Source organism: Lissotriton helveticus, chromosome 5_1, assembly GCF_964261635.1.
Source record: "Lissotriton helveticus chromosome 5_1, aLisHel1.1, whole genome shotgun sequence".
NCBI classification, from domain to species: domain Eukaryota; kingdom Metazoa; phylum Chordata; class Amphibia; order Caudata; family Salamandridae; genus Lissotriton; species Lissotriton helveticus.
This window is the reverse complement of record NC_136065.1, coordinates 1,617,128,544-1,617,142,078: the sequence shown is the minus strand read 5'-3', so window position 1 is coordinate 1,617,142,078 and position 13,535 is coordinate 1,617,128,544. Positions and strand designations below refer to the sequence as shown.

Genomic DNA, 13,535 nt, shown 5'->3' with positions numbered 1-13,535 from the left:
TCATGGTAGAAGACCTTTTACTCTAATCATTATAAGCTAGGATTTTTTAAAAAGGCATGTTATATAACAGTTAAACATTGGTTTTGTAAAATTAAGCCTGTGTTCATTCAGAATCTCCACATTTTACACCACACCACACCACACATATAATGAGTGCCTTTCTCAGTTAAGGAACACCTGGGAAATTGTATTCATACATCCATCCCCGGACTAAAAGAGCTCCCTTGATTATCAAGGTTGAGCCTGCCTGGATAGGGCCTGCCTATGTGAGGACTCAATGATAAAGTATGCCCTTAGAAAGAATAGTGGGTGAGGGTCCTTTTACCAAGTCGAAGGGATGTCCGAGCCGGTTGGGTGAAAGCTAAAATATTTGTATTCAGTGTGTTCTCTCTGTGGAGAGAACCTAGGAACATCTGTGCAATCCATCTTCATAACTACATTAGTTTTAATACTGTTCATCTTGCTGCTGAATAAACAAATGTATCCCCAGAAATGTAATCAGTTACACATTTATTCTTTCCCCTTGGACATAATTTGAAGAGCTTGATGGACTATTTCCATATGCTTTGCGTCTCCACTGGGTTATATTGTCATGGAAAAATAATATGATATTATCACATATTCCAAAAAAGACTTCACTTTTCAGGCATTAAATGGACCTTAGGGATATTTTGTCACTTAGTCGGTTTCCAGACGATATCTGCACTGAGGTCTAATACTTACAGTTTGAAAGTGGCTAAAGTGTGAGTTATATTCCCTGTCAGGCCCAAAAATATTTTAATATATGATGGGATGTATTATGCTTAAATAATCCGTACAGTTCAAATTGTCAACAATTCTTATCGAATGTTCAATCCATGAGGTATGTTAATTCATTTGGAAACAATCAATTAATTTTGCATGGGACCATATTGGATCGCTTTTTTAAGATTACACAAACATGTGAAATTAGGCAATAATACATAAATGACAGAGTCAGATTCTGCTTTTTAGCTTCATGTGAAGGAGGAATGTAATTTCATGTGTGGTACCGAGTCAGTCTAGTGCATAGTTATTTGAAAAGACGGAATTACAACTACTTACTCCTGAATCCACTGAATACCAAAGCAATGCCTCTGGATTTATAGAAATGTGTTGACCTGGCTCCCGTTGATAATCAAAACGTCCAACTGTCAAAAATGTGTCCACTCCATCTGGAAACATCTGCCAATTCACAATATCATATAAAGCTGCAGGATCTCCATTCTCATCGAAGAATATTTCCTCTCCAGAACTAGTGAAAAAATGAACCTTTCTAAGGTAGTGAAGTACCTACAGATTTAGAATTTTAGGAAACATAAAATACCGTTAGAGACCTGTCAAATGCCATCTTTCATAATGGCCTGTGTGGTATGATAACACATGTTTATCTGAAATGTGACTTACTATCTAAGGCACTGGAACTTCATTGGGCACTTATTCACCAGAAGAACTTTTACTTTGTGTAAGACAGTAGACGCCTGATCCATGCCTTTTGCAAATAACTAACACTTTTTCATTTTTTTTATAAGGTAATATCAGTGATTCAGAGGAAACATAACAAGAAACAGACTTGAGCTTCAGGATTAAAAGTGGCACCACTGAGCAAAAGCATTATCTTCAATATTTTTTACAAATACGAAAGATAATGTGATATTTAAAGAGCACAGGGCAAGCTGTAAACATTTCTAGACATACACTCTCTTGACCCATATTTGAATACCAACCTCGTGTTAGTTACCACAATACCAACAGATATCTAGCCATTATTAGCTCATGATCTAGGCCCACCTCAAGTAATATTAACATTCTTTGCAGGGTGTACACTCAAAGTCACTGAATGAACCTGAGCTCAACCCTTTGGCCATAGCGCACACAGGTTTAGAGCAATTTGAAGTATTTATGCCGAACCAAAACAGTAATAAAGTCAAAACAATGAATACAAAAAATCAAATTAGTAAACCAGACTAAGATTTCATTAACATAAATATGCCAAAACAACAAAACTCTGATAGAGGAAACTTGAGATATGCAAAAAAGCACAAAATGCAATGATAGTCTATGGCAGCGGTAGACCAGGATCGAAATAGCGATTTGAGGCTGAAAGCATTAGAGCCTTGGTTGCATGCAATAAGTAGATTGGTTCAGGTGAAAAGAACGGAAGTCAAAATGGTCAACTTTCACTTTTTTTAACAATGTTTAAGTCCCAAAAAGTCATTTAAGACCCTTTTTAAGAGGAGAAATCCTCCCTGAGTAGGACACCTCTGAAATTGTAGATGCTGCAGTGGAACCGAAAGCCAGGATACTTGAAGCAGGTTGGTCCTGCTGGAGCTCAGGCATGTTGGAGCATGGGAGATTTATCTCTGATAGTTTTTAACACAATCTCAATGCAGTATGGTACTTAGTTGTTATTTTTTCAGACATGCTGAGAACCCTGAAGGGAGGAAGCTGAAATTCAATTAGACACATTGGAACAGCCAGTCAGATACTTTGTCTGGCGGGTCCAACGGTGAAAGTAGAGCTCTGAAGGAAAAGTTTTCAAAATTTGTAAAACTTTCTTCTGGTCCCCAAATAACCACAGGAGTACATTTCTAAGGCACCTGGACCACATGGGAGAAACTTAGAGACTCTTAGGGTGCCAAGCAGAGGACAGCAGCATAGTCCAGTCCAGGTCCAGTTGCCACTAGTCGGTGTATAATTCTGGACAAAGGCATCTTGCACATTGTTTTGTCACGGTAGACACACAGGAGGTCAGCCATCTGATACTTGGAGTTCAGTTTTTTGTCTTGGCTACAATAGGGATCATATCCACTCCAGAAGGGATCCTTACAGGTCAGAGACATCAGGTCTAGTCCTCTTCTGATCTTCAAAAGGTCCAGAAAGTGTTCTGGAGATGGTGCTTTGAGGTAGCACAGTTATGCTTGGCACTATCCAGTGGATAGGAGTGACTCCTGGGGAATTCCTAACAAATGGGGAAAATGTTCCTGTGTGGCAACTCTAACTACTAAAAAGCAGTTCCTGCTTGCCAGACTGCAAACAATCCAACAGTGCCCCTCTGTTATGCCACATGCAACATGCATGGTGCACATTCAGCAGTCCGGTTGAGAGGACAGGGACAGGAGCATGTTGATAGTGCTCAAATTCTTTATTTTTCTTAGTTACCTGAACTCAATGTTGGATTCTTCTCACGCCGGCCTCCCGGCATGATCAAGGGCAGCTTGTTAATGGGAAGGGTTATGATGCACTATAAATATCATAGACAGACTCAACACCATGCTTAGCTTCAATTCTTTGGGCTCCTGTGTTCCCGCCCCCACACTACGTCCTGTGATTAGACCTTGGAGATTGACGGTCTAGTTGTTGTCTACCGATCCACTTCCTGATTTCCAGATCTTTTGTGGTTCTTGCTAGGGTATCATTTATGTTGTAATCCAAATAAGCAGACAGGGAAGTTGATAGGAAGTTTATTGTAGAGAGACAGCTTAAACAACCACCTCCAGCAGAAGACAAGTTATAACAGTTACATTGAGCACATAAAGAATGTTACAGCAAGAATGTACTATAACAATTCCAATAGAGAATGCTACAGGTATCAGTCACAGTTTTGTGCTGGAACCTCTGGCACTTTTCAGCCTTGTTATTTTGCTACCTACTGTGAGTGCACAGTTCCCGTACATTGTTGCCCACTTTGAGTGCACTGCCTCTGATTATTTCCAGTTGAGAACAGGATTTTACACATCATGTTTTGGCCACTCTGTTTTCCTTTTATATTGCTCTGAATGCACAGGATGGGACGGTATATTTTCATGAACCCGTACCCTTTGTGCTTAAAATACCACTGATGAAATAAGTCCAGGGAACTTGTGGAAACCATATATGTGATGGTGGGTCCTTTTCTCAATCATATTATTTGTCTAGTTATTTTATACCCTTTTGGGCAGCCTTACTTCCTGGTTATTTTTGTATCCCTTGGATATTGGCAGTTTGCCTATTAAAAAGAGGACAAGTGAGGTTAACTATCCTCCTATTGATGCCAGTTGGAGACTTTATTGGTTGGAAGATAAGCAGAATCCTAAACAGAGACATGCCAGTGTGGGTGGGTTTATAGGAGGCATATGTATACCAACTAATGGGTTTTCATTTTTTGCTTTATTATCAATAGCATATGCCAGAAAGGATTCCTTGAACAGCCTTGATAGGGGTGTGACCATATCCTGGTCCGTTGTGGTCCTTCGCTTATCTCCTCCATTCTTCCTAGAAATGGTTACTGCACATATGTTTTTGTTTCTTCAATATAATGGGTTGGGACCGGTTCCGGGGGAAGATAGGCTGGGCCATCTTCACTCACTTTTGTGGATGCTCAGGTCAGTGGGTTCTTGACACACTCACTCTCAAAATTCAAGATGGAAAAATCATTTCTCCCTTGCGCAGAGCCTGTGTGCCCACCAGGTGTATGGCCAGTGAAACAAGCAGCCCCCTCCTCAGTGTTTAATGTAAACCATTTCTGGGGATAAAATCCTTCCCAGTGGGTTTAATGCCATCGATGTTAGGGGGACAGAGGCTGTTTTTTCAGGTCTACTCTTCGATTTACTTGTGAAAGGGCAAAACCCCTTAATGAAGTCCTTGTGTCCAACCTACCTAGTCTTCCTGCAAGAGAAAGTAAAACACCTCCCCATACCCAGGACATTTTCTCTTCTCTGGTTGCAGTTTTCACCCCTCTTTGCACTTCATTCAGGACAGTCACATGCTAGGCAGTGGCTGTAGAACTAATTTAAATTAGTCTGCAGCAGCTTCAGGCAAGGTGAAGGTCTCTTTCTAAAAGTTACATTTCCCATATATTTAATACAAATCTGACTCTACCATTTGGTGTGAGAAATTGTGTTGTTTTACTGACTGGGCTGTTAGCCTTTGTCAAACAACAGCGACAATCCCTGGCACTTTGAACCACAAAAAGTCACTAAATTAACCTGTGCTTAACGCTGGGTAGCTTGCCACAAAGAGCAGCAGGCTTAACTTAGAGCTAATACGTAAAGTATTTGTGCTGCACAAAAACTGTTATAAAGTGAAAACACTAAACATGAAAACATCTCTCATCAGTTTACAAAAATAGAGTACATTTAAATACATTATGTATGTTTAAAGGTAAAAGTAAAAAAATATGGCTGACCGAGATTGAGCGGGAGTTGGATACAAGAAGTGGTTTGGACCCAGTCCGCAGTTATCTTCGGACTTAGAAGGAATTCTGGAAAATGTTCTGAGAAAAAATTCATTTAGGTAGAACCAAAGCCATAAATCTTAATTGCAAATGGAGAGATTCTCTTGGAGCCGTATGTTAGAGTGAGAAAATAATTGATACACATTTTATACTTTGCCACGCCATCATATTCACTTGAAGAACAAGTATTGCGGAAAAAGCACAAGACTAAGGGCCATATGTATCAAGATACCCATTTGCGATTCCCAAATTGAGATTTTTAAGAAATCGCTATTTGAGAATCGCAAATTGGTATGTATGTACAAAATCACATTTTTTTTTGCGATTACTTAAATTCCTTAATTGCGATTAGCAATTTGCGAATCGCAATTAAGGCATACTTTCCCATTCATTTCTATGGGCCAGGAGGCCCATAGGAATGAATAGGAAGTTATTCTCAATTTGCGATTCGCAATTTGCGAATCGCAAATTGAGAATAATTTCAAGAATGCGGGGGTGTCCAAAGGACACCCTGTTGTACCCCTGAAATATGCATGGGTGCACATGTGGCGCACATACATGCCCTAAGGACATGTATGTGCGTCACATGGCACTTTAAAAAATGCAAAAATGTGCATTTTTCAAGGAATTCGCAATTTACCACTAACTAAAAGTTGGTGGTAATTTGCGATTCCTTAAGGGCATTTTGCTAAATTTTTTTGCTACATACATTGCATTTAAGGAATCGTAAAATTTGAGATTCCTTAAATGCAATTGCAAAATAAGGAATCGCACATTTTGCGATTCCTAATTTTGCACCACATTTTGCTTAATACATTCCATTTAGCAAATTCGCATTCGCAATGCAAATGTGCTTGATACATATGGCCCAAATTACCTTTACTCTGTGGCATTTTGGACTCTGAGTAAAGGAGCTACAGAATATCATAACAATTGAGGTCAGAAATCATTGTGTGTATTTGGATAAAAAAAAACATTTAAAGCATTGCATTAAAGCCTATACAATGTAGTGTTGAACATAGAATAACTCATCACATAGAGACACAGATACGGGTAAGCATGTTTAATTGTCCTGCAACTGGTATGGAGTCTTCAGACATAAATGACTATAGCATATAAAAAGAAATTATGTTTATCCGACCTTCCCCTCCAGCTTCCTACAACCCCATCGCTGGCAGACTTCAGAAAGAGACTCGAGACCTGGATCTTCAACAGAGACACAGCACCCAGATATTTATTTATTTATTATTTAAGTTTATAGAGCATGACAGCTACCCCTAAGGGTTTCCTGGCGCTAAGATTGTGCAGCTAATAGAGTCAGGTAGAGGCGGGTGCAATTATTGATCAAAGAGCCAGGTCTTAACGGCTTTGCGGAAACAAAAGTGATTGTCCTCCGACCAAATGATCAGAGGGAGAGAGTTCCATAACTTAGGCCCCAAATAGGCAAAAGAATGGCCTCCCATTCTTGAAAGTTTGACCCTCGGCACAGAGAAAAGAATTTGGGAGGAGGATCGGAGGGAACGGGTAGGAGAATACGATTTCACCAAGGTCTGAAGATAGCTTGGGGCCACCTTCTGCCTGATCTTGTGCATATAGGTAAGTGCCTTGAACTTCACACGGTTTTCCACCTTCAGCCAATGAAGTTTACGAAGGTGGCTGGATACATGGTCGGTTTTACGGCATCCGCTAAGCAGACGCGCTGCGGCGTTTTGTACCAACTGGAGGCGGCGCGTGACAGCCTTGGCCGCCCCCAGGTAAAGTATGTTACCATAATCCAACCGGGAAGTGACCAATGCACTCACAACTGAACACCGGGTGTCCACAGGCAACATCCACAAGATCTTTCTCAACCAACATATAATGGTGAAGCATGTGGATGATACCTTGTTTACTTGGCATTGCATTGTCAGATCCCTGTCAATAACAACACCAAGATTACGGACCTGTTCCACAGGTGCTGGAAGGGGGCCTAGTTCGATAGGCCAGTGCCTCGAAGTCCATAGGTCAAGTTTAGGACCCAGGACAAGGACCTCGGTCTTACCCCCATTCAACTTAAGAAGGTTATGGTCCATCCATTGGCAATTTCACTAAGTCCAACTGAGAGGAGAGAAGTGGAGGCATTGTCAGATTTGGTGAGCGAAAAGACAATCTGCGAGTCGTCAGCGTACGTAAATAAAGTAAGACCGACGCTGTCTGCTATATGGGCTAGAGGGGTGACATACAGATTGAAAAGAAGGGGGCTGAGGATAGAACCTTGAGGGACACCGTGAGGTTGGGGGTAAACATTAGAGGTGCGGATTGGGAAAAGATTTGAAAGGTGCGATCAGCAAGAAAAGAGGCCAACCGACGCAGGGCCAATCCTTCAACGCCCATGCTGGCTAAGGCTTCCAGGAGGATTTTGTGGGAAATGGTGTCAAACGCCGCGCTGAGATCAAGTAATATCAGTGCGGCCGTCTCCCCTCTGTCTAGCAAAGAACGGAGATTCTCTGTAACGCCTAGGAGCGCCGTTTCTGTTTAGAAACCTGACCTGAATCCTGACTGCGAAGGATGGAATAAGATATTAGAAGTCACAAACTGGGTCAGGTGGCAATGAATGTGGCGTTCGAGCACCTTAGAAAAAGCAGGTAACAGTGAAATAGGGCGGTAGTTTGAGAGAAGTTCGGGGTCTGCAGAAGGCTTTTTCAAGAGTGGCGTGACCATGGCGTGTTTCCAAATGGCCGGAACTGTGGCAGTCTTAAGCGATACATTCAAAGTAGAGCAGATTGCTGACAGTTGCTGAGAATCAAGGGACCTAAGTACGGCAATGGGTAAAGGATCCAAAGGGGAACCTGATTTTATTTTACAGAGAGTATCAAGGAGGCCGTCAGGCTCTAGGTCAGGCCAAGTCAGTAACGGACAAGGGATATGGGCCGGGTGACGAGTGGCCTCCTTGAAGAGAGTCGGTTGTACCGTAGGATTGTGTCCCAGCTTACAAATGGAGATCTCCTGGTGGATCTTGTCCACCTTATTTATAAAAACTGGGCAATGTCATCGCATCTTTGGTTTGACAAGGGGGGAGCTTTAGCTGTGGTAAGAGACCCTGCAAGGTTTTTGACTAGGCCGAGCAAAACTTTGGATTTGTCAAGGGCCTCTTCTATAGATTTTGCCACAAAATTGGCCCTAGTAGAGGCACAGGCTGTGTGGTAGATTTTTAAGGCGCTTTTGTAGGCAAGAGCTGATGGCTTAGAATAATCTTTCCGCCAAATGCGTTCCAGCTTCTTACAGCGGGATTTCTCGGCCTTTAGCGTCTCTGTATACCAAGGAGCAGGAGTCTTGTGAGGCACACCTTTCTTTAACGAAGCAGGGAGACAAATATCAATGGCAGTTTTTAGCCAGGCGTCCATCGAGGAAGCTGCGGTTTCCACATCCACTGACATAAGCAGTTTTGCAGGCAGATACCACTAGTGGGTAACAGAGTGTACTTTACAAATGCTGACTGATTGATTTTGAGCTCAAGGGGTATAAGGTTACCTATAATTCACCAGAGTGCATAAGTAATGAAGATAGTGTGAAAGATACACGTGGCAGCTTTGAGCTTAAGGCACTGAATTTTGATATTGCAATGTAAGGAAAAACATTTAAAATTGGTTATTATTGCACCTTGTGAATAGCCTATGTGGATGAACTCACTTTTGGGAGATGGCTAGTTTAAGAGCAGTCCATTTGCCGCTGTAACTCTACTTGACTAGATAATATAGTAATGAACTGACTGGCTACATTGTACAGTATCCTAAAAATGAATTTATTATTTGGGCTCCAACCTATCACATCACTGCACTTTAAACATTCTGCTATTATCCTTACAAATACTGTTTTTTTTGGTTTGAATATCGTTTTCTTGTTTAATGATCATTAGAGATACAATGGTGAGGGTTATTGTACTGAAGTTTTAATTTTTGTTAACAAAATGTTGAAAAAAACTATTTTACTTATTTAATATTAATGATTCCTTCTTGATCCGTACAGGGCTAGCTTGGGTCATGTGACTTTGAATGATTGAATGCGGTGTTTTGTATAGCACAACAGCTGCTCCAACCGGAGCATCCTGGTGCTACTTTGATGTAGATGTTATGTAGATATATGATGTAGATATTAGTAAGAACCATCCAATAGCCTGGAGAAAAGTCCTAACCTAATATGCAATACCCTTCTAGAATCAGGATCTTTCCCCTTCCCATGGAAAGGGTCTTTGCTGCAATCCAAACATACATGGGCGATAAAGATGTGCGATACATATATTGTCTAAAAGTGTTATTGGGCATAGACGGCAACGTTTTTGAAAACAAATTCTCAAAAAGAACAATGTAAACTATTGCACTCAACAGGTTTTCGTAAAGGATGTTCAACATTAGATAATATCGGGATCCTCTTGATGCTGGAAAGTTGGGAGGAGCAGCTGGTAGAAATATATATGCATCTTATATCGATTAATCACTCAAGTGACAGAGTTGACAGAACATGTAGGACTGCAATGATATGGCTGAGGCACAGGCAGCTCTCACCTTAGTTAGTAATTGCACTTTGCACTACAGAGTACTAATTTGGTGAGGATGAGACCAACATATTGCTTTCTAAATTGAATACGACAAATAAACTTAAGCAGGGTTGCTTGCTATCCCCTCTCTATTTTGCTTGTCTAAGGCACTGACTTTCGATAAACTCTTAGTAAAAGAATCAACTACTCACCACAAGTAGGCCCAAGTCTAGAAATTAATTTTATACATGATAAGGCTTAGGACTAAGCGGTAAGGGCGAGATGGGGGGGTAGCTGGGGCTTAGGGACACCGAAAGAGGGAGTTAGGAATTTAGGGGGTTTAGATTAAAGTTATCCACTACAAATCTACTAAAGAGACATCAGGAGCTGTATCAAGGTGTGTATTTGTGCTCAGCATTGCTGTGTGTTTTTATGCATTTGCTCAGTCTAGAGAACATGCATTTAACTCAGAATTTCTTTGATTCAATGCATGCGAGAACCAAAATATGAGAGAAGCAATCACGACTGTTACTGAGCTGTGCTGTCTGCAGCACATTTACTAATTCACTGAAATTCTAAGTTTATTTCTGCCTTTTAGAAAGTGGCTGAATAAAAACACAGGTGCTCAGCTGTGGCCTCCGCACAGTAACTTGATGATGCATCCCCAGATCTAAAATCAAGTTTTTTTGGGATCTTAGATGCTTACAAAACTAAATTTGGTGATTTAGTTGAAAAAAGGAAACACCTACACATAGACATTTAACAATACCAGTTTGAAGGTCATCAGCAGTTCCTTAGACTAATTATTGAATCAGATATATTGGTTAAGACTTACTAACACTTTGCAAACTCAAGTCAAGTCAAATTAACTTCATTTGGCACACAGCCATAAAAGTTTCCACAATCAAGCAATACAAATTTAAAATACACATTTTTTCTTAAAAAATATTAATAAGATAAAAGTTCCTTTATAAGCTAAAATTATACTTATAAATAGATGTAATAATAGCCGTAACATTTATTGCACTTCATAGTGTTTCCTAATGCCCATTGCTGTTCTAATAAAATTTAAAACAGCAGTGCAAATAACAGGACTTGTAAGTGATTGCAGATATCTGTACCCCTCAGGATGTGTAGGTGGGCGAATACTCAATAGTAGGAGTAACAAAAATCCTGAGAAAGGATGTGGCAAGTAATGGCCTGGTGACTGACAGAAGCACCAACATATAGAGAAAAGCAGGTCATTACAAGGTCTGAGAGGGCTTCAAACCTATTAGGGGGAAAGGAAGAGGGGCTTATAGGGGCATCAATGATGTGTCTAGACCGATTTGCGTATGCTTGGGGGTAAAAGCTGCCTTGGAGGGTAAAAGAAATGCAAGGGTTGTGCCTTTATCTGTTCGGTGGGTCAGTCTTTCAACTGGCTTAGTACATCAAAGACACACTTTGCGTCGCTAAACTTAAGCATGACACAGTCCCCTCCAATGTTGCTTTTCTTAGTGCCACCAATCCAGCACACCCGCCTAGACATAATAATATATTCAAACCAATTAGAATGAGGTAGTGTTTTTTTTTTAGCACCAATGAGTCGCTTTATTTATAAGACTCTGGCAGCTTTCTTTTTGATTGGGAAATAACCTCTGGACTCCCGTTAGAATCAAAGTATAGGGGGTGCTTTCTGGGGGCAGTTGTAATCGGTCTAGAATTCGACTCGAACCCCGGATACCAAGTAAGTGACTATGGGACTGTATGTCTCTAGAGGGTGCTCTTCCACCATCCCTTACATTAGAGGTATTTGGGGACGGACGCCCTGACCCAAATGTTGTCTCTGCGGGAGGGGTTTTTCATGGGGGACAGGATTCTCTGTTAACTTCACCAGTGTACTAGTGTTTGTGATTTCTTGTATGCGGCCACTGCTTGGGGGGATAACGCTAAGAATAAGTGGTGCTTTCCTAGGGGCCGTCCCATTAGATGTAGCCTCGGATCACCTGACTCAATTTCCTTTGGCTATACCCCTTGCCGTTAGGCCCCTTTCAGTTAAAATATGTGGCAAAGTTAATCCTACTGATGCTGGTACTAGGGCTTTACAAACAAGTTAGTTGCTCCTCAATTTTAGTTAGTCTTGCCAAAATTGGGGCCAGGGCCTCCAGGATTAGGTTACTCAGTTTTCCGGTTAAGGTATCAAGTCTATCCTGCCCACCACTATCTATCCCTCCACTAGATGACTAAATAACTTTTTCTGCAGTATGAATTTGTTTGGGTCTTTTAGCTTTGTTCACTTTACCGACAGTCCCTCCCTTCTCTGTTTCCTTCCTCTTTCCTCCTGTCACGGGCAATTTAGCAGGCTCTGTCGATGTTATGCAAGGGCTTTCTTCATTATCCCATAGCCCTTGTGTCTTGCCCAGTGATAGAACAATTACAATGGGAACAATAGGGACTTGAGGCCTATCGTCCGAAGTACTTTCTACTGTACCAATATGGGGGTCCTTGTTTGGAGATAATGGCTGGTCAACAGGTGGTAGTTCAGGTGGTGGAGCCAGGGATAGTCTGCTTCCACGTGCTCTATCTCTTTGTTAAAAGCTCCCACCTCCTTTTGCAGAAAGCCATCAAGACTGGTATTGGTGGATTTTTTGGCTAGAGTGGGCTTTCGCTTCTCCATGTTGTGTTAAACTGATGCCTCCAAGTAGCTGGCAATCAGGAGCTAGTGCAATAACGTTACCTCATATGGGCCTTTGGAATCTTCACGGCGGATAACATCACAAGTCGTTGCATGTAGCCTGTGTTGACTGTGTTGCAGTGCCAAGCGAGTAGGCGCAGCCCAGCCCCAGACGGATGCAGACGGGCCCGCCCTTGACCCAGGACTGGATTTAAAGCGCCTCCTGGTGCTGCCTGATGATGCTGGCAGCCGCAAGGGAGCAAAGCAGGCTAGGCGTTGTGGTCCCCCTGGGCCAAGGATTCCTGGCAAGAAGTGGCAAGAAGTGAACGTGTGTCCCCAGACTCAAGGGGCCACCAACCTGCAACTGCAGTGGGTCACAGGTTTCATCTAGAAAGTGTGCTGGCTCGGATTCACTGCACCTCAGTCGTTCCTTACCGTGATGTATGCACCACTGGAAACAATCGTATTCAGCCAGGCCTCCTGTTTTACACGCTGCTGAGCCACATCAGTTCACAACAAGGGTCTCAATCCCTGACTGGAGTTCAGTGTCCTTTGAGCGCCCGCATATATAGGCACCCAGAGGAGTATTTTCCCGTCCTACGTCGTGACCGTCCAAAGGCTCTCTCGTCCCAAGCCTCACCAGGCAACTGGGACTCTCTGCCTTCCAAAGCCCAGAGGATCAGGGCACACTAAAAATTAAGGGCTGCCAGACTTCCCTGGGAACTGCTCGTCACCTGTGTCTCCAGGAGCCCTGCAACAATGGGGAAACAATATGCGATACGATACGATACACAATACGAGTCACGCGGAGCAGCACAGATAGAGCGCGGCTAAGCCAGATGGAGAAACACCGCAGCCGCCTACGTCCTCTGCCTCGTCGCTGCTCACTATACCGTCTCCGCTTCCATTGTCCCTGCAAAGCGCTCACCACCAGGGGGCACAGGACACATGATGGTCACGAACAAGTCAACGTCCTTCCACGCACTACGGGGCATCCGTTGCATCCTCAAGGAGACCAAGCGCGCCCCACTGCAACTCGCAGAGGGATGCCGCAGTGGAGGTCCAGGCCACTCACAGATCTCCGCAACAGACCCCAGTGGCGTTTTCAGGCAGTTTGCCATTCTTGGGTGTCTAGG

General features: G+C 42.5%; 1 protein-coding gene across 1 annotated transcript in view; it reads right to left on the bottom strand.

Annotated features, from left to right (window-relative positions):
• The window catches only part of LOC144752735 (vomeronasal type-2 receptor 26-like), a 41,163-nt gene extending 28,761 nt beyond the window's left edge, over positions 1 to 12,402 (bottom strand). The window contains exons 1-2 of the mRNA XM_078640595.1: positions 12,217 to 12,402; positions 1,084 to 1,311 (exon numbers count right to left, since the gene is read on the bottom strand). Of these exons, the coding sequence (XP_078496721.1) occupies positions 1,084 to 1,311; positions 12,217 to 12,402 (414 nt within the window). The remainder of the gene's footprint in view (positions 1 to 1,083; positions 1,312 to 12,216) is intronic.
• Positions 12,403 to 13,535: the final 1,133 nt, after the last annotated feature.